Genomic DNA, 23,066 nt, shown 5'->3' with positions numbered 1-23,066 from the left:
GTCCAAATATATCTCCTATCAAAAATATCAAACGACTAAATCTAGTTATTTAATATAAGATAATTCCTATCATAATTAAACAAATCAATCTTATCTTAAATATAGGAAAATTATATTATATCAATTCAAAACAATTCCTAATTTAAAATATTTTAAACAATAAGATATTTAAAAAGATCTAAACTTCAAGTCCAAGAAACCTTATTTTAAATCTAGGAATATTATATTATCTCAATTCAAATCAAAACTATTCCTAGTTTAAAATATATCAAGCATATAGATAAGAAACACAATTTTAACTATCAATCCTAGAAAGGCAAAATACATTAATACAATCTTTCAAAACATGGAAAGATATCAAGGAATAATTATCCTTTCAATCTTCCCTTTTTTGCCTTTCTGGATAAAACACCTAAAACCAATTCATCAACTCCCATTGAATATTAATTCTCAGAACTCCCTGCGAGTTCAAACTTCTCAAATTAGTTCTCCCCTGAATTTGATTTTTCAATTCTGAGTGTTGTCAAGAATGTTGGCAACACCTGCACACAACACTTGGCGAGATCAGAAAATACTTAATACATGTTCAGAAGTTAATCACAAAACATATTTAATCAATTCAGCACACATCACAACTCCCCTGAATATCAATTCTCTCCCTGAATTCAGAAATACATTCTCCCCCTTAGCCTAAGCACGGATGTTGTCGAGGATGTTCCCAACATCTCCTCACAACACTTAAGTCAGAGCAGAGAAAAAAAAACTTATAAGAACAAACTAGAGATTTATAATCAAACAAGCTAAAATTGATTAGAACCAGATCAGAGCAAAAACATAAGACAAATCAGAGCAGAGCAAAATAAACTTAAACCACAAAAAAACTAAAACTTATTGCTCTATGACAATCCATCATTTGCTTTGCCAGAACTAGCTTCTTCTCCATCAGAGCTAGAGCCACCAGATTCAACATCTTCTCCCCTTTTTTGTCCAGAAGAGGTACCTACACCAAGAAAAATTTGATATTAAGATAGACGAGCTTTATAGTGAGCAATGATCCTTTGGCTTGTAAAATCTTCTGTTCAACATGCAGCATCTGGGATTGAATAAAGATAGAATCCAGCTGTTGAAGTAGGAGGAACAAATATGGCAGTGGCAGGGGAGGTGTTGACAACATCTGCCACAGCACCTGTTTTTGACCAAGGTAGGTCCAACTTCATGTTACCTCTAATTAATGCAGGAGCAAGATTCAGTACCTCAACAACAGCAGATAAGGCTCATCATCATGTTTTTCAAAATATTAAGATACTAGCACAGCAAATATCAAAGAAGGAAACAGGAGAATGCAAGATACCAACCCACAGTTTGCATATTGCATAACTGTAAAGCTTTCCAAAGTTCAAAGCTGCTCCAGTTCCTATAGAAAATATCACACCAGCTTGTTGACAAAGGTGAAATTTTTGGACGGAGTCCAAGTATTGATTGCATTCTTGTAAAGAACATAAACTATCTTATCAGAGCAGGCTGCACATCTTCTTCCACCTCGGGTGAGTTAAAAAATTCATTAATCACAGTAGGAATAAACTCAAAAATCTGAACCCTCAATGAATTTTCCCAAATTTTGCGAAATAGGGTTCGGCACAGCTTCAGTCAAATTGCAGTATAATTCCAAGACCATAGGTCTACAGTAAAGAGTAGCATATGTCACAGTAGAGAGCATATTCCTGAGTTGGAAAATTCTTACCAGATTTTGTGCGTCATATGCTTCCAAATCAATGTTTTGGTCCTCAAAAAAGTCACAATTGGCAAAGTGTTGCCAATCGTTTGCAACATTCTTAGTAAAAAAAACAGAGGAATAGGATTGGATTACTCGGTATTTTTCATCTAAGGTGTTGTCCAGGGTGTCAGCAACACCTGCAAAAACATCTTCCGCAGAAACAGCAACACAGGCTTCCTACAGAAAGGGTGCAGCAACAGTAACAGTAGCCAGTAAATTCCAAATTTTGAAAAATTCTACCATATTCAAATACTCCTCATCTAAGATGTCAGCAGGAATGTCAACAGCATTTGATGCAACATTTGCTTTTGAGGCAGATTCCTCAGAGCCTTCATCAAAAAATGCAAGGGATGAATCAGCAGCAGTAAAAATGACCATCAAAGATGGATCAGCAGTAGTAACAATGACCATAAAATATCTCAATTTTAAAAAAGCATCCTCTAAGATGTTGTCACAGGTGTTGTCAACATCTGGCTCAACATCTTCTTTGTAGCTCATCTCTGTTCAGATATCAGTGAATCAAAAATCTTCCCTGCCATGAAATTTTGAATAATTAGAATAAGAAGAGAAGAATTAGGCAATAATGCAAGGACCGACGAAAGTATATAGAAGTGATAATGTGGTGAGGGTGAGCAAAGAGAAAACAGACCACAAAATATTCTGATGATAAGATCAAAATCTAAACAACAAAACCTTCACCTCTTAATCACTCGGTCGCAGTTAATGTTTCCTAACAGTAACAATTGCCAACGGTAAAATGGAGTTTGAAATCATTATGACAACAAATTTCCGAATTAATGCAATAAATCAAGCCAATTTATTTTCACAAAATTTCCATAAAGAAACTCCACATCGAAATAAACTCCACTAAAAACACTTTCAATCACAAAATAATTTGAAATATTAGTGGATTGGGCAAATCACTAAATTTTGCTTATTTCGAGCTTCAAACTTCTCAGCAAGATATATTCACCATAAAATAAATATGCATGTCTTAATTATGTCTAAAAATAGAGTGTAACAATGCAATAAAATGCAATCACATGCAAAAAAAATATGTTGACAAATGAGGTGTTATCCACGATGTTGGCAATATCTTCCAGCAACACTTCAGGATTCTCAGAAAAAAATTTATTTTCAGACAGCCATTAAATTCATTATTACAGAAGTGGTAGCCTGCACACTAAAGGAACGATCTTCAACGGACCCCTTTAGGTAGCTTTTTCCATTTGATTCTGATTTTCAATCAAATTTTATGATTGAATTGATTATTGTTAACCTTTTTGTTAATTTGAGTTTCTGAATTTGCGAAATCACTTTTCACTTGGGACAGGATCATGGAATATACGAACATCCCTCCACTACTTTGTGATTTAGTCAGAACTATTTATCAATTAATCCTCATTAAACTGTAAAACACTTTTGCAAGGAATCCTGAGTGAAAACTAGTAAATGGTTACAAAGTGTCAAACACATCACAACACAGAATAAATGCATGAATGCAACATGCCTAATGATCCTAAAGATGCACATGCATGAAAAGGTGTTGTCGTAGGGTGTTGGCAACACTCCAGACAACATCTCAGTTCTGTCTATAATGCACACAAACTGAGATACTTTTTTAGATTGAAAAATCTCTCAAAATACAATGCTTTGGTGAAAATATCAGCTAATTGGTTATCCGTTCTAATAAACTCAATACAGATCATGCCTTTCTCGACCAAATCTCTAATGAAGTGATGTCAAATGTTATGTGTTTGGTTCGAGAGTGTTGTACTGGATTTTTGCATATATCAATAACGCTTGAATTATCACAGTACACAAACATACAACAAAACATGGTATCTAGCCCAGTAGCACAAAAAAAAACAAGATACTTCCAATTATTCTTCTGTAAAGGGTGTTGTCAACACCTTCGGCAACATCTTCCCTCGACAATTTTTCACTTGACCTCATCGGTGTACGCATGTGTTTACAATTTTCATTCAAATACTTTTTCACAAGATTTCTAGCATACTGTATTTGACAAACAAAGATTCCACCATGCATTTGTTTCACTTGCAAATCCAAGAAATAACCCAAGTCACCAACCATACTCATCTCAAAAGTAGACGACATGCACTTCACTAATTCATCAACAAGTTTTTCACAAGAAGCACAAAAGATTATGTCATCTATATAAACTTGGCAAATAAGAATATTACCTTGATACTTTTGCACAAACTATGTCTTATCAATCTCACCTTTTTTTTGAATCCAAGATTGAGCAAGTATTTGATTAATCTTTCATATCATGCACGTGGTGCTTGCTACAATCCATACAATGCCAACCTTTTTGGATTCATTGTTTGACACAAAACACGAAAATCTTACCTGTGAAAACGTGGAGCTCATGCAAATTAGTACAACCATCTTTCGATAATCCACCTTTTATTTCCTTCGAGTTTGCATATCTCCATGCACATATCCAATGACCTCACTGTATTCATCCTCATTTTCAGCAGTGGATTGTTCAAATTTTTGTTTCTGGAGATTCTGTAGGAGTTATTGTCACAGGTGTTGTAACACCTTAGACAACATCTAAATTTCCAGAATTTTCAAACAGATCATAAACTTCATCTTTGACAGTTTTCTTCTTTAGATCTGCAAAGTCATCAAAAACAGGATTAATAGACTCAAAAATTGTTCGAGTTCTTAAGTTAAACATCATTTAAGCATGAATATCCGATGAATAACCTAAGAACAAACACTTGTCACTTTTAGCATCAAACTTTGCAAAATGATCAATATCATTCAAAACGTAACATACACAGCCAAAAACATGAAAGTACTTAAGGTTCGGCCTCTTTCCCATGAGAGTTTCATAAGAAGTCATAGTAGAACCATTCCTCAAATATACTCTATTTGAAATGTAACGTGCTGTGATTAAGGCTTCTGCCCAAAAATATTTTGAGATATTTTCAGAACTTAACATCAATCTAGCCATCTCTTGCAAAGTTATATTCTTCTTTTCAACAAATTCATTCTGTTGTGGGGTTTTGAGAGCAAAAAATTCATGATAAATACCTTTCTTACCACATAAATTCTCAAAAAAAGAGTTTTCGAACTCCTTACCATAATCAATTAGAATTCTGGTCACCTTCAAGTTCTGAAGATTCACAATCCTTGTGAGCAAATTTTTAAAAACATTAAATATATCTGATTTTTCTCTCACAAAGCTTACCCAAATATATAGTGAAAAATCATCTACACAAACAACAGAATATTTCTTACCTCCACAGCTTTCCACATCCATTGAACTCATTGAGTCCATATATACAAGCTGAAGACAGAGTGTTGTCTCAGATGTTGGCAACATCTGGTATGACACCCTAGTCTGCTTTTTTTTGACATGCCTCACAAACAAATGAAATTCCAGATTTTGAATTAGACATACCTTTAACATCATCAAACTTACTTAAGTTCTTCAAAGTCTTGAAGTTTTCATGTCCCAACTTTCGATGCCAAAGGTTATATTCATCCATCTTTGTATGCGTACAAGTAATCTCTTCTTCAAGTTGGTAGCGATTATCAGATGACCTCGTACCTGTCATAACATACATGTTAGAACTATCAAAAACTTTGCATAGTTTCTTATCAAACTGCACATGAAAGTTATCATCACAAAGTTGGCTAATGCTTATTAAATTTGCAGTTAGTTCTTTAACATATAGCACGTTGCGAAGCTTAGGAAGTCCAGCAAATTTCAGTGTGCCTTTTCCTGCAATATTTCCCTTTGAACCTCCTTCATAAGTCACTTTTCCACTCTTTTGTTCAACATAATCTGTGAGAAACTTTCTAGAACCGGTCATATGATGTAAGCTACCGCTATCAAAGTACCAAGCACCTGAAACATTAGTTTTCGAAGCAGTATAAATCATAAAGCAGTGAATATCAGCTTTTGCTACCCAAACCTGTCTTGCAGTAGATCTGTTTCTGGAGATGTTTTGGAAAGGTGTTGGCAACACCTTCGGTGCAGATCTATGTCTGTAGTCTTCCTGCAACTTAAAACAATATGGTTTGATATGACCAGGTCTATGACAGTAATGACAAACATACTTACCTTTCCTTCTGGGCTTTAAAGGTGCAGCAGGCTGTGGCTCTGGTTTTTGAGGATCGGTTGATGTGACCTTTTTGGTTGAGCTTTCTAAACAGTTACTTTCCTTGACAAACACAGGCCCTTTTGAGCATTCACCAACCTCAAATTTACTGTTCTCAAAACCTAGTTCAGCCTTACCATCTCTTCCCATCATGAGCAAATAATCAAGCTTGGTTGTGCTTGAATTAAACTTGGCCAATGTAGCTTTGGCTTTCTCGAGTTCTTCCTTTACCTGACACAATTCCAGGTCCTTTTTACTTAGCATGACTTCAAGTCTTGACACAGCAGCCTTCAAGTCAGTATTTTCCTTTGAAAGAATAGTGTTCATTTTGTTTCTTTCAGTCTAGTCAGCATGTAGCTCTTCAAACATCATCCAAGCTTCTTCTATAGACATTGTCTCATCATCTGCATCAGTATTACACACATTATCAGTAGTAAAAGAATTTAAACATACTGACCTTTGGGAGATGTTGCGGCCAGGTGTGGCATCACCTGCGACAACACCTAAAGGATTGACTTGCATCAGCTTCTTTCTTTCCATCAAAGCTGTCAGGGATGTGTGGCTTTCTTCTTCATTCTGTTTTTCATCCTTTTCAGATTCTTCATCACACAAAGATGCATTCATCCCTTTCCGAACCATATTTGCACATTCATTGGCATAATAACCATAGCCTTGACATTCATGACATTGCACCGTGTCAATATTCTTTGCAGTAGGCTTTTTCTTTCCTTCCAACATAAGTCGAGGCTTTTGAGGATCAGGAAACTTCCTTGATGATTGATCAGGCCCGCCTATTTTCAAAGTTTTGTTAGCAGCCAGAAAAAGTGGAGCTTTGAGTTTCTGATCGGTCTTCTATGACTCCCTCATCTTCTTCAGATAATCACCAAACTTCTTTATGATGAGTGACAACAAGTCATCTCCCAAATCCGATTCAAAGACTTCTTGAGGTTTGAAGAATGAGTTTGCTGTTGTTGAATCCATAATATTCCTGAAAAAATAATCCAGAATCAGCTCTTAGTGTATCAAGAGTAGGCTCTGATACCACTTGTAAGGGATATCATGGCTCATAAAAATTATCAGAATCAGATGTTGTCACTAGGTGTTGACAACATCCTACACAACATGCAGCGCAAATATTAAAATGTGAATAGTAACAGCAAACCAACAGTAAAACTACTCAAGAGTAAATATGCACAAGTACTAAAGTAATAAAAGGTCGCACATACAAACAGATTCAAATGTTGTCACAAGGTGTTGACAACATCTTCAATAACACCTTGATTAACATGCATCAGAATTTAAGAAAGCATGAATAAAATAGATAAGAAACCAAATAAATCAAACTCAAATATTTAAGCAAGAGTATAGAATACTCTTGCAGCGCCTCAGGGCAAAACTTTCACTAGAAAATAATCAAAGAGTTTTACAAACCCTAAAACTAGTGAATTATTTCAAAACTCAATTTTCTCAAGAACGAGTGAGAAAATAAACAAATAAAAGCATCTCCTAAAATTTTATACGAAATAGAATAAATAAACAGAAACACGGAGATGAATCCTTGATGCCGAACACACGAGAGCAACACTCTTTAATCTTCAATACTCTCAAATCTTCAACGGAAATCAAGTAGACAACGACCAATGATTGTAGAAACGATCTTCAAATATGTATTCTAAATTCTCGTGATGTATGCTCAGAAGCTCTCTAGAAAATCTCACTTGGTCGTGTCTTTTATTTTGTACGCTCAAATCCTCATCTATGGCTTGATCTTTCTTTTCTGCGCTCTCTATCGTTTCTCACCAAGCCACAGATCTCTACGTCCTCTTCATCTATTTAAGCGTGTACAAATTTTATCTCCAAAAAGAGTCTTGATCTTGTTTCCTTAATTCAAACTTGAATCTACAATGATAAGAAAATAAAGATAAGTTAGGAGATAGATATATATTATGATAAGTACAAATATATCTCCTACCAAAAATATCAAACGACTAAATCTAGTTATTTAATATAAGATAATTCCTATCATAATTAAGCAAATCAATCTTATCTTAAATATAGGAAAATTATATTATATCAATTCAAAACAATTCCTAATTTAAAATATTTCAAACAATAAGATATTTAAAATGATCTAAACTTCAAGTCCAAGAAACCATATTTTAAATCTATAAATATTATATTATCTCAATTCAAATCAAAATTATTCCTAGTTTAAAATATATCAAGCATATAGATAAGAAACACAATTTTAACTATCAATCCTAGAAAAGCAAAACACATTAATACAGTTTTTCAAAACATGGAAAGATATCAAGGAATAATTATCCTTTCAAAAGATAAGCAACCAATGCATGAAAGTCATTTTATGGCGCATTTCAACAAATCAGGCACCACTCAGAGTTAGATACATCAATCCTCCGAGATGGTAATGCTTTTATAGTTTGCAAACATGAGGATAAATGTCTCCATAAAAAATTTCTAACCTTTGTCGTCACTTTCAAGTTCCCAATAAGCTTTCAATTGATATGTTCTGGAACACTATCCAAGTTTTGAGTCTGCATCAAAGTTGATCGATATCCACTCTTGACATAATGAACTCATTTCTGGTCATCTCCTAGCCACATCCATTTATCAGCACACTCATGATTATATTGCTCAATGGAATTGATAGAATTAATTGTTGATCTCTCTACGAGAATAAGTCTTAAAATATCCACATCCCAACCTCCATCCTCGATATTATGCAAAGATATTGTTTGATATCATGGATGAGATGTACGATAGATGAATAAAAACATGATGAGATGTGGATAAGAAAGACATAGATATGAATAATATGTTGTTTTGTATGTTTTTGATTTTGTAGGATTATTGTGCTCATTCTCTTAATTATCATTGTCAATTTCACACAATTTCACTTATATGACACACATCATCCACTAATACCATGGGTTGAGAGGTATTTGTCATCAAGCCTACATCTAATGTCATACCGGACCATGAGATATCATTGGGTTAACAAAAAAATAAAAGAAACATGAGATGAGTAAAAATTTGTGTCTCATTCCACTTTGTTCTCATGTACCAAACGGTACCAAAGTATCTACTGTTGTCATTGCCAAATCTGGATGATCCCTTGTCTCGATAAAAGGATTTAACTTGTCTGGCAGCCAAGGATCATACCAAATATTTGTTTTTTCACCCTAACCAATCTGTATCCTTGTTCCACTACAAATCAATGCTTGGGTGGACAGTAGGCTCCTCCAAACATAACTTGGATTATTCCCAATCTTGGAATCAAAGAAACTACTCTGAGGTTGGTATCGATTTTTGAATACTCGAGATACTAAAGCATTTGGGTCAGCTACAAGCTTCCAACTTTGTTTCGCTAGGAGAGAGATATTAAAATTCATGTAATTTCCGATAGCCCAACCCCCCTTCATTTTTACGCCTACACAATTTAGTCCATTATTTCCATCGAATGCAATTCCCTATCTGTCCTGACCTTCCCCACCAAAAAAAGTTCATCATACTCTCTATGAATGCGTTTGGTTTAAGAAGCCAAAAGAGAAAATATGTTTTTTTATATGAAAAAAGTGCTTTTATTGTTTTAAATGTCTTTGGCTAAATTTCAGTGTTTTTAAAAACACTTATTTAAGCCAAAATAAGTGCTTTTTAAAAGTTTATATTTCCAAAGGTTTTTTTATTACTCAACATAGAAAAAGTTCTTTCAATCTATTTATCCAAACACAAAATTATTACAGTTTTACTTAAAAAAATGCTTCTAAAAACCAACTTTAAAAAACACTTATTTTTTTTAAAAAAATTTGAAAGCAAACAGGATTTAACTCTTCACACAAATGAATCGGAAATTTATTATAGTGGTTATCAATATAGCAAATAATGTTTAAAAGAATTGAATATTTTGATAGAAAAAATTACATTTTTTTCCGGATGTACAGCTCTGCATACTGATTCATCGAAAAACTATTCCTGACTGGAAGAAAATGAGTTAACTTCGTTAACCTGTCAACTATCACCCCAATCGAGTTCATACTTCACGGTGTAACTGTAAATCCTACCACGAAATCCATAGTGACGTCTTCCCACTTCCATGTGGGTATAGACAACGGTTTCAGAAGTCCTGCTGGCCTCTAGTGCTCAATCTTCACCTGCTGACATGTCAAACAATCATTCACAAATCTTACAATATCCTTCTTCATACCTGACCACCAATATAAGGATTGCAGGTCCTTATACATCTTCGTACTCCCTGGATGAAGGGAATACGGAACAGTATGGGCTTCAGTCATCACTTCTACTCTCAGTGAGTCTACTGCTGGAACCCACATTCTACCTTTGTGATCAACAATTCCATCTTTAACGGTATACAATGTACCACCCTTATCCTCATCTTTATTCCTCCACGCCATCAGCTGTTCATCAGAAGTTTGGCCTGCTCGAATTCTATCAAGCAAATTTGGAACTACTATTAAGGCTGATAGAGTGCCTACCACCATTGGTTTAGATACCTTTAATTTCGTTCTCTCAAAATTTGCAATTAACTCCTGTTGAACTGTCAACTGGTTCAATGTTGCAGATTTGCAAATCAATGCATCTGCTACTGCATTAGCCTTACCTGGATGGTAGCTAATGTCACAGTCGTAGTCCTTCACCAATTCCAGCCATCGCCTCTGCCTCATATTCAACTTCTTCTGAGTGAAGAAGTACTTTAGGTTCTTATGGTCGGTAAAAATCTGGCACTTCTCACTGAAAGAGTAGGTGCCCGGTGAGCCAACTTGTGGCTAAGGGCTTTGATGACTCTTTGTATAAACAATCTTTTGTTTAATATTATTTACACTTTTATTAATGGCAATGACTTTATCTTTCTTCATATTGTTATATTGTGATATACTATTGTTGTTTTGATAAAGACCTTGAATATACTATAGTGTATGTAAGATGTGGTAGAACATGGAGATGTCTATCATGAAACACATCTTATAGTCACTGTATATTCTAAACTGTTCCTAGTCGATTGAGCCGTCCGATAATAAGGATAAGGATCGCTCGAGTTTGAGACTAGCATTTGCGATGCAGAGTACCACGTTTCATTGGTAAGGAACATAAAGATGTTCGAAGCATGCAAATGGATATTCATACGATGAATGATCGAACTACCCTATCCGGACTTTCCAAGTGGTTATCACTTATCGAGTGGATATAGTCCGCGGTTTTGGTTGTACACCATTAGTCCTTACTACTTGAAACATCATTGAGACTCTATATGCTAGTACTGTGCTTTGACTCGTTTACCGACTCTATTGGGGTCATCAGGTGTCGGGATTGGGTATAGTTACAACACATATAGGAGTCGATGCTTTGTTGTCAAGGATTCACCACATACTTGCGAGTGTGGATATCCTATGCGATCTGAGGAGATATTAGTGTGACGAATCTCTGGCCAGAGTACATGATGTGATTTAAGAAATGGTTTCTTAGTAGCACATGCGATGTCACTATTTGATCTTCAAGATGTATTGCATAGTTATCGAATCTCGAACGACTCTCGATATACCAATGGTTGTTGATTAGATCGGGATATATGGATGAAGGGACCGTACTGTACGCTAACCAAAATCTATTGGTTCTTGTAGGCACTATCAGTGATACCTAGGGAATCATGGGGCGATGTTGCTAGACGCTCTTACCATGATTCGATGGGCAAGTCGGAAATTGTTGTTCCGAGTCACAAGGAGTTGTGAGCCCACGGCTAGCTGTATCCCTGAACCATTGAGGGTCACACAGTGTAATGGATTTTTAATCCCTGTTGAGATAGTTAAATTTAAAGAGTTAAATTTAATGAACAAAAAAGTTGGACTTCTTAATTATGAGTAGAGGAGTAAGATTTCCTAAAATGACATAGGGATTGACATTTTTGGAAACCACTGAATTCGGATTCAGAAAAATTTATCTTGACTTTAAAAGGTGCAGAAATGGTTTCTGTGCACATTGGTGAAATCGGTTTATCAATCGGAGTCACGATGAATTTTATATTAATTTCTGAACATGCGGGCTTTGCTTGTTGGGCTTGAACTTATGACTAATGGGCCCTAAGCTGTTAGTGGCCTACATTATAAATAAGTTATTGCAGTACAGAAATTACACACAACAGGTCACAATTTTTGAAAACCTAAGTATTTTCTATCAATAGTGGCCGCCCCCCCTCCCTCTCTACTCGGTAAAATCCAGCCTGTGATTTTGAATTACAGTCTGGTTTAACGGATCAAATTCGTTAATCTCTTTGTAGAAACTTCTGATAGATTTTCTAGTGCAATCTATCAGAGGGATTAAATATCCGTTCGTGAACCTGATTGAAGAACAGTTCGTCCATCAGTTCCAGGGATATACAACAAGAGCAGAGAAATCTGTTGGTGTCCAAAATCTCGATTAGAGATTAAAGGTAAAAATTTTATAATCGTTATTTAATTTTTACACACACAATTTAATCGTAAGGTTGATACCCATTATGGAATCGTTCCATATAAAAATTTTTAAACTTCCGCTGCACCGGGTATCAATCCAAATTGATCTGATCGCCGCGTTCTTCAACATTGGTATCAGAGCCAGGTTGCTCAGATCAAGCGATTAAATTAATCGATTGTACAAAAATTTTTAAGCCTCGGTTTTTGAAACAAAATAAATATTTAAAAATAATTTTTTTTTTCCGGGCAAAAACCCGGGCAGCGATTGGATCGCTGCCCGGGGCAGGGGCAGCGATCGGCGCTGCCCAAGGCGGTGCCCAAGGCGGTGCACGGTGCTGCGCAGGGCAGCGCACGGCGCTGCCCAGGACAGCAATCGTCGCTGCCCGGCCCGACCCCATTAGGGCGCGGGCAGCCCGGGAATGTCCCGGGCGGCCCGCGGGAAAAATTATTTTTTAATTTTTAAATTAAATTTTAATATGTTAAAATTCTATTTTTGGTCCGATCGAAAATTGTTTTGATTGGTCCACGAGGCGTCGGATCGAATTGTTCGAGTCCGAAAATTTTAAAATTGATTTTTGGATAAATTTGAATTTTTGGAAAATTTAAATATTTTATCCGTTAAATTGAATTTTGAAATTAATTATTTTTTGGTACAATTGATGATAAGATATGATCTTATGGATATATTGAGTAAAATATGATTTTATGTATAAAATTGGATTTTATAGATAAAATATGATTTTATTTGATAAAAAGATAAAATATGATTTTGTATATAAAATAAGATTTTATGTATGAAATATGATTTTATCTTTTTAAATTTAAATTGCCATTACATGTTATCCAATAAATTAATTTTGAATTAAATGTTATTGGATAAGGATGATCGATTGCCATGACCAATTTTGTAGGTGTATGTTAGGAATTTACATTTGTTTTTATTGTTGTTGGATTTATTAATGGGCCTGGTTTATGGCCCAATATGAATGTCATATATAATAAAAGTGGGCTTGGTTTATGGCCCGTTCCCACCCCTTAAAAATGTATCCCCTACTTGTCATTGTTATTTATTGTAAATACATTAGATTTAGTGGGAGATCAAGATTTGAAGATGGAGGTGGGCCCAGCAGACAATAAAGACAGAAGAAATGTAAATTGGAAGCAAATGTAATAGGATTGCATTGCATACTGCATATTACCTAGGATTGGACTAAGACTCGTGATTGGCAACCACGGGTCGATTAGAAATGGAATCGATCATCCTATATAATATGTGATATTATAGTTGTATGCATGTTTTAGACAAAATTGTGTGAATCCGACAAGCATACAAAACTTTAAAAATGATGAGACAAATTTTTATAATTAAAATCCCTCATTTTAAATATGATTTAAAATTGATATCAAGATAAATAAAGGAAATTTAAATTTGTTTAAATGTTCCTACCTTCCATCAACGATCAATGTATGAGATGCTACCCGCGGATACGGTCCGGCTCATATTATTGGGGGGGCCCGTTCGTCGGAAAGCTGTACATTGGATCGACACATGTTGTAAGTTGGGTGGAACTCCCATGGGATCGGCTCATATTATTGGGGATCCACATGGCGACCGTCCATCACAACTTAATATTGATGGGTCATCTTGACATGTCACAATAAACGACGTCATATTATTGGGCCCTTATTGGACATGAGGTAAAAACATGGAGGTTGCTTTGGAAGCAATTGGGCTCTACCTTTTGAAATTATGGTTGGCTGATATTATTCGGGACCATAGATTGTCAATTGGACTCCATGTTCTCACTAAGGAAAACAGTTTTCCGTTTTCACTAGAGGGTAGTGAAATCGTTAAAATAGTGGGAGTGAGATTCATAAAATAAATATCGCCTATTTTATGTCTTAGTAAATTGCTTAAACAATCACTGATATTTGTCTGTTTCTTTTCAGTATTTCATAAGATGAATTCGCGTAATCCACTTTTCTCGATCCTCGAACAAAATAAGTTGACTGGCGCAAACTATACGGAATGGTTCCGTAAGTTGAAGATTGTCTTGACTTCGGAGAAGATGCTCTACGTGTTAGAAAAATCTCCTCCGAAGGAAGCACCAGCTGACGTAAGTCCGGAAGCGTTAGCCAAACTTGATACATGGTGGGACCATGATATCAAGACCAAATGCTATATGCAAGCCTCGATGTCTGATGAACTCCAGAGGCGATTTGAGGACACCGTGAATGCTGCTGACATTCACGTTCAACTCAAGGAACTTTTTGGGGGTCAATCGAGGGCTGAAAGGTTCTCTACTGTAAATGAGCTAATGACGTGTCGCATGCGTGAAGGGACTTCGGTCCGTGATCATGGGGTACGAGTGATTTGGCTCATACAGAAGTTGGTAACCCTTGATTTGGTGTTGGAGCATGAACTCAACGTGGATTTACTACTTCTGTCTCTTTCTTCTTCGTTTGACGGATTTGTGGTGAATTTCAATATGAACAAGATAGAGGCCTCCCTTGAAGAGATGGTCAATATGCTTGTGACATATGAATCCACATTAAAGAAGGATAAACCGGCTTTCTTGGTGGGCTCCTCTTCTTCTGCTAAGAAGGGGCCAAGTACAAAGGGCAAGAAACGTTCTGCCCCACCCAAGAAAATCGAACCCGAGAAGAAGTACAAGACAAAGGCTTCAAACATGGAAAAATCCAAGGATGTTTGCCATTACTGCAAGAAGCCCGGTCATTGGAAGCGTAACTGCAAGGAATATCTAGAGCAGTTGCGAACTGCGAAGGGTATGTTCTATATTGAAATAAATGTTTCACTTAATACTACTTCTTGGGTATTGGATACCGGATGTGGATCTCACATTTGCAATGATTTTCAGGTGATGACAAGAAGTCGCAGGCTTAGAATGGGTGAGACCCAGCTGAGGCTCGGAAATGGTTCCAGAGTTGAAGCTAAAGCCGTGGGAGATGTTTATTTAATTTTGCAGAACGGTTTTAAGTTACTTTTAAGAGATGTTTTATTTGTTCCGGATTTGATTAAAAACATTATTTCTGTTTCTATGCTTGATAGAGATGGTTATTCTTGCAATTTTGTGAATGAGATTTGCAATATTTACAAGAATGAATGTTTAGTTGGAAATGGACAACTTGAAAACGATCTATACAACTTAAAACTAAGAGACGTTCCAATAAATTATGTTGATAAACCGGCAACAACAAACAAAAGGAAAATCGATAGCCAAAACCCGGCAAACCTTTGGCACGCTAGGCTAGGTCATATTTTCTCAAGGAGGATGAACAAGATAGTGGGAGAGGGCATGTTTGATATGTCTGATATTAACTCTCTACCTACTTGCGAATCCTGCCTAAAAGGAAAAATGACTAAATCTCCTTTTAAGGGGAAACCTGAGCGTAGTCAAAATCTGTTGGATTTGATCCATACAGATGTTTGTGGTCCATTTAGAGTTGGGACTCAATATGGCCACACCTACTTCATTACCTTTACTGATGATTATTCAAGGTATGGGTATTTATATTTAATGAAATATAAGTCTGAAGCATTTGAAAAGTTCAAAGAATTCAAGGCTGAAGTAGAAAACAAGCTAGGTAAAAGTATTAAAGCACTTCGATCGGATCGAGGTGGAGAATACTTGAGTACCGAGTTTTTACACTATCTAAAAGAGAATGGGATTCTCTCTCAGTGGATTCCTCCTATGACACCACAGCTTAATGGTGTATCGGAGCGTCGTAATCGAACTTTGTTGGACATGGTTCGATCCATGATGAGCTTCACTGAGCTTCCACCTTTGTTTTGGGGCTATGCGCTTGAAACGGCGGTGTTGTTGTTGAACAACGTCCACACTAAAGCAGTGGACAAAACACCATACGAGTTATGGAATGGCAAAGCTCCTAAGTATTCGTACTTGAGGATTTGGGGATGTCCTGCTTACGTGAAGCGGACAGTGGGAGACAAGTTGGATAGTCGATCCAGCTTATGTTATTTTGTAGGGTATCCGAAGAATTCAATCGGATATTATTTCTATTATCCTGCTGAAACAAAGGTGTTTGTTTCAAGGAATGCCACCTTCTTGGAGAAGGAGTTCTTATTGGATAAGAAAGGCGAGATGATGGAACTCAAAGAAATTCGAGAAGAACCCGAAATACAAAATAACGATCCTACACCTCAGGAACCATTGATAGACACGCCTGTACCTAGAAGATCCGAGAGGACTTCTAGACCTCCTATTCGATATGGTCTTCTTCTTGAAGGGGATCAAGATGAACCCGATGTTGGATGTGATCCAAGAAACTTCAAGGAAGCAATTTCTGATGCAGATTCAAATTTATGGCTTGAAGCTATGCAGTCGGAAATAGATTCGATGCATACAAACCAAGTTTGGTCTTTAGTAGATCCTCCCGATGGAATTGTTCCAATAGGGTGTAAATGGATCTACAAGAGAAAGCTTGGGCCTGATGGTAAGGTATTGACCTACAAGGCGCAATTGGTGGCAAAAGGTTATACTCAAAGACAAGGGGTTGACTATGATGAAACCTTTTCACCAGTTGCAATGTTCAAGTCCATAAGAATCCTTATTGCCATAGCTGCATGGTATGACTATGAGATATGGCAAATGGATGTGAAGACTGCTTTTCTTAATTGAGACATTAAGGAAGAAATCTATATGAAGCAGCCTGAGGGGTTCACATCCATGGGAAGCGAGCATAAGGTATGCAAGCTTCAGAGATCAATTTATGGTCTAAAACAAGCATCAAGAAGTTGGAACCAAAAATTTGATGAAACAATAAAAGATTTTGGTTTCATCAAGAACCCGGAGGAACCATGCGTGTACAAGAAAGTAGTTAAGGATGCTGTGACATTCTTAGTACTTTATGTTGATGACATCCTACTCATTGGGAATGATGTAGGGATGTTGCAGTTAACAAAGATATGGTTATTAGGTAGATTCTCGATGAAGGATTTGGGTGAGGCATCCTATATTCTTGGGATACAGATCTATAGAGATAGATCTAAGAGAATGATAGGACTCACTCAATCAACCTACATCGACACCATATTGAAACGGTTTTCAATGGATGGGTCCAAGAGAGGACATCTACCCATGTGACATGGAGTTTCTCTATCCAAGTCTATGTGTCCCAAGACGGATGAAGAGATAGAGAAAATGACACATGTACCATATGCGTCAGCCATAGGTAGTATCATGTATGGGATGATATCTACCAGACCGGATGTAGCATTTGCTCTGAGTGTCACGAGCAGATATCAAGCTAATCCCGGTCAAATGCATTGGAAAGCCGTGAAGGACATTCTTAAGTACTTACGAAGGACTAAGAATATGTTCATGGTATATGGAGGAAGAGAACTAAAATTGGAAGGCTATACCGACTCTAGCTTCCAAAGTGACGTGGATGACTCGAAGTCAACCTCTGGATTTGTGTTCATGCTCAATGGCGGTGCTGTCTCTTGGAAGAGTTCCAAGCAGGACACCACAGCGGATTCAACCACTGAGGCAGAATACATTGCAGCATCAGCTGCTGCTAAAGAGGCCGTTTGGATGAGGAATTTTGTCCAAGAGTTGGGCGTCATTCCTGAAAATGTTGGTCCAGTCCCGGTGTACTGTGACAACACGGGTGCCGTTGCTCAGGCAAAGGAACCAAGGTCTCATCAAAGATCCAAACACGTACTGAGGAAATACCACATCATCCGGGAGATTGTGGAAAGAGGAGACATCACTGTCGAAAGAGTGGCCTCTGCAGACAATATCGCTGATCCACTTACTAAGCCCTTGCCAGGACCATTATTTGACAAACATCGCGAAGCAATGGGTCTACGTAGTATGACTAGTTGGCTTTAGGGCAAGTGGGAGATTGAAAGAGTAGGTGCCCGGTGAGCCAACTTGTGGCTAAGGGCTTTGATGACTCTTTGTATAAACAATCTTTTGTTTAATATAATTTACACTTTTATTAATGGCAATGACTTTATCTTTCTTCATATTGTTATATTGTGATATACTATTGTTGTTTTGATAAAGACCTTGAATATACTATAGTGTATGTAAGATGTGGTAGAACATGGAGATGTCTATCATGAAACACATCTTATAGTCACTGTATATTCTAAACTGTTCCTAGTCGATTGAGCCGTCCGATAATAAGGATAAGGATCGCTCGAGTTTGAGACTAGCATTTGCGATGCAGAGTACCACGTTTCATTGGTAAGGAACATAGAGATGTTCGAAGCATGCAAATGGATATTCATACGATGAATGATCGAACTACCCTATCTGGACTTTCCAAGTGGTTATCACTTATCGAGTGGATATAGTCCGCGGTTTTGGTTGTACACCATTAGTCCTTACTACTTGAAACATCATTGAGACTCTATATGCTAGTACTGTGCTTTGACTCGTTTACCGACTCTATTTGGGTCATCAGGTGTCGGGATTGGGTACAGTTACAACACATATAGGAGTCGATGCTTTGTTTTCAAGGATTCACCACATACTTGCGAGTGTGGATATCCTATGCGATCTGAGGAGATATTAGTGTGACGAATCTCTGGCCAGAGTACATGATGTGATTTAAGAAATGGTTTCTTAGTAGCACATGCGATGTCACTATTTGATCTTCAAGATATATTGCATTGTTATCGAATCTCGAACGACTCTCGATATACCAATGGTTGTTGATTCGATCGGGATATATGGATGAAGGGACCGTACTGTACGCTAACCAAAATCTATTGGTTCTTGTAGGCTCTATCAGTGATACCTAGGGAATCATGGGGCGATGTTGCTAGACGCTCTTACCATGATTCGATGGGCAAGTCGGAAATTGTTGTTCTGAGTCACAAGGAGTTGTGAGCCCACGGCTAGCTGTATCCCTGAACCATTGAGGGTCACACAGTATAATGGATTTTTAATCCCCGTTGAGATAGTTAAATTTAAAGAGTTAAATTTAATGAACAAAGAAGTTGGACTTCTTAATTATGAGTAGAGGAGTAAGATTTCCTAAAATGACATAGGGATGGACATTTTTGGAAACCACTGAATTCGGATTCAGAAAAATTTATCTTGACTTTAAAAGGTGCAGAAATGGTTTCTGTGCACATTGGTGAAATCGGTTTATCAATCGGAGTCACGATGAATTTTATATTAATTTCTGAACATGCGGGCTTTGCTTGTCGGGCTTGAACTTATGACTAATGGTCCCTAAGCTGTTAGTGGCCTACATTATAAATAAGTTATTGCAGTACAGAAATTACACACAACAGGTCACAATTTTCGAAAACCTAAGTATTTTCTATCAATAGTGGCCGCCCCCCCTCCCTCTCTACTCGGTAAAATCCAGCCTGTGATTTTGAATTACAGTCTGGTTTAACGGATCAAATTCGTTAATCTCTTCGTAGAAACTTCTGATAGATTTTCTAGTGCAATCTATCAGAGGGATTAAATATCCGTTCGTGGACCTGATTGAAGAACAGTTCGTCCATCAGTTCCAAGGATATACAACAAGAGCAGAGAAATCTGTTGGTGTCCAAAATCTCGATTCGAGATTAAAGGTAAAAATTTTATAATCGTTATTTAATTTTTACACACACAATTTAATCGTAAGGTTGATACCCATTATGGAATCGTTCCATATAAAAATTTTTAAACTTCCGCTGCACCGGGTATCAATCCAAATTGATCTGATCGCCGCGTTCTCCAAGACTCACCATACAAATAGTGTCTCCACAGCTTCAAATCAAATACAACTGCAGCTAACTCAAGATCATGAGTTGGATAATTCTCCTCATGAATCTTCAGCTGTCATGATGCATAAGCTATCACTTTATCATCTTGCATCAAAACAACCCCTAATACACTATTAGAAGCATCAGTGTAAACTACAAAACGACCCGTGTCTTTTGGAATAGCTAACACTGGTGCTGACATTAAACTATCCTTCAACTCTGCAAAACTTTTCTCACACTGATCTGATCACACGAACTTCACTCCTTTTCGGGTTTGAGATGTCAATAGTAGAGCAATCTTGGAGAAATCCTGAATAAACCGCCTGTAGTATCCTGCTAAACCCAAAAAACTTCGTATCCCTATAGCATTCTTCGGAGTAACCCAATTTCGAACTGCTTCCACCTTAGACGGATCCACCTCAATCCCCTTAGTTGAAACTATATGGCCCAAAAATGCAATTTGCTCAACCAAAATTCACACTTACTAAACTTAACATACAATTGCTTCTCCTTCGCAACACTGTATACAAGTGCTGATGATGCTCCTTCGGACTACGGGAGTAGATAAGTATGTCGTCTATGAAGACTATGACAAACTGATCCAAGAAAGGTTGAATCACCCTGTTCATCAAATCCATGACACTGCTGGTGCATTGTTCAACCCAAATGACATTACCAAGAACTTGTAGTAGCCATATCAGGTCTTGAATGATGTCTTCTGCACATCGTCATCCTTTACCTTTAGTTGGTGGTAGCTTGATCGTAGATTGATTTTAGAGAACACCACCGCTCCCAGAAATTGGTCAAACAAATCATCTATCAGTGGCAAGGGATATATTTTCTTCACTGTAACTCGATTCAGCTCTCTGTAGTCAATCCAAAAACCCATCCTTTTTCTTAAAAAACAACACCGGTGCACCCCATGGCGATACACTCGGTATGACGAACCCTTTATCCAACAACTCTTGCAACTGATCTTTTAGTTCTTTCATCTTAGTCGTTGCTAACCTGTACTGTGCTTTTGAAGCTGGCTTAGTTCCAGGTAACAACTTTATCTCAAACTCAACTTCTCGGACTGGAGGCAATCCGACAACATCCTTAGGAAAAACTTCCAAAAAATCCTTCACCACTTCCACCTCTTCAAGTTTCGGTCACTGCATCTCTTGATCACCTGTTATGCTTGCTAGAAAATCTATACAACCCTTATTCAATAACTACTATGCCTTACATTCCGAAATCACACCCGACATGCTTCTCTTAGACGCAACATAGAACAAAAACGGTTCCCCATTCTGAACTTTCAGGGACTCTGTTATCTGTTTATAGTCTATGGTAGTCTCATGCTGAGAAAACTAATCCATCCTAAATATCACACCAAAATCAACCATATCTAAAACAATAAATTTAGCATATAACTCATGACCCTACATCTAAATTCTGCAATTTCTTACAACCCTGTCACTACTCAACTCTTCCCCCGAAGGCAGTGAAACTTTGAACCCCGAAAAGAACTCATTCGGTACTACTCCCAATTTCATCATAAATTTAACAGACATAAAGGAATGTATGGCTCCAGTATCTAACAACGCATTAGCAGGTAAAGTGGCAATACCAATCATACATGTAACAATAGTAGAGTTTTTATCGACTTGATCATGAGTCATAGCAAAAACTCTTCCCTTAATAGGCTCCTTTGATTGCGGGCAATCCTTGGCAAAATGTCCTGGCTTCTTGCAGTTAAAACAATGATTAGTCCCCATCATGCACTGGCTTTATTGTGGCTTCCCACATTTTTGATAGATAGGTACATTCTTCGGCTTTGGAGCATTGGCGGTCAGCTGATTTTTCCCATGAGGTCGTGCCTGATTAGGGTTCTGGCATTGCTGTTGTTGCGGTATCCTCTGAGCTGGAGCTTGGTATGGCCTCTTCTCATTAGGTCTATTGATCCCTCCCTTGATAGCAAACTCTCTTCGTTTATGATTCTTTAATAATGTCATTCCTGTCTTTCTTAGATAGCATAGCCTAGTCAACTGTTGCTAGGTAAGTGGTTGCCCCATTTAATCTGACATCACGGTGAATGGAAGCGTTCAAACCCTCCATGAAATGCTTCAACTCTTTTGCGGTATTTCCAGATATCATGGGCACAAAGTATCGCCCCATTTCAAACTTTTTCACATACTCAACAATGGACATGCATTCTTGGCGGAGCTCCAGAAACTCCCTGGAAAGTCCGGTTCTGGTGCTGACAGTAAAGTACTTACCATAGAACACATCTCTAAATTTGTTCCAAGTAAAAGTAGCCATATCCATTGCAGAACGAGCTCCCTATCACCAAACCTGGGCATCATCTCGGAACATAAAGATAGCGCACCTCACATGATCTGCATCGCTGAGCTGCATGTAATAAAAAATGGTCTCCAATGACTGCACCCACTCCTCGGCTACAATGAGATCAACCCCTCCTTTGAACTCCGGTGGCCTTAGATCCTTAAAATGTTTAAAGATCGGATTGGTTATTCCAGGTTTATTGTTATTCCTGCCACCTGCTTGCGCCAGGATTAGCTGTTGAAATTGTGCCCCTTGGGCTCTACTCCGTTCTTGCAACAAATTTGTCAACCCGGTCAGAAACTAGTTGTTCTGATCGCTCTCATTATTTGGGTTCCTACAGGTTGTCATGTTTCTGATGTCCAACATAGTCCACATACTCAATTATGTTTTAAACATAAACATCATATTTGAAACATGCGTAACTAATAAATTGTATATACTATCATGAATCTTAAACAATCCATAACATAAAAACTTACAGACATTAAGACAAAGCATAGAGTCGTGGCAAGTATGCATGCATGCGATAAATCCTAGAGTGAACTGCTCTGATACCAAGCTGTAAAGTCCCAATATCTGTATCG

The 23,066-nt window shown here is 37.3% G+C and overlaps 1 protein-coding gene across 1 annotated transcript; it reads right to left on the bottom strand.

The window, feature by feature from the left end:
• Nucleotides 1–6,255: 6,255 nt before the first annotated feature.
• LOC140889481 (uncharacterized) lies at nucleotides 6,256–22,464 on the bottom strand. Its single transcript, XM_073297201.1, has 10 exons — nucleotides 22,222–22,464; nucleotides 21,963–22,106; nucleotides 21,606–21,881; nucleotides 21,398–21,470; nucleotides 21,103–21,292; nucleotides 20,894–21,020; nucleotides 20,137–20,227; nucleotides 10,139–10,552; nucleotides 6,405–6,704; nucleotides 6,256–6,317 (listed from the first exon to the last, which is right to left on the bottom strand). Exons 1-10 carry the CDS (start codon nucleotides 22,462–22,464, stop codon nucleotides 6,256–6,258), a joined length of 1,920 nt encoding a protein of 639 aa, XP_073153302.1.
• Nucleotides 22,465–23,066: the final 602 nt, after the last annotated feature.

This window comes from Henckelia pumila, chromosome 3 (assembly GCF_033568475.1).
Source record: "Henckelia pumila isolate YLH828 chromosome 3, ASM3356847v2, whole genome shotgun sequence".
Lineage (NCBI taxonomy): Eukaryota > Viridiplantae > Streptophyta > Magnoliopsida > Lamiales > Gesneriaceae > Henckelia > Henckelia pumila.
The sequence above is the reverse complement of the archived record's forward strand: the minus strand, read 5'-3'. Positions and strand labels throughout refer to the sequence as shown.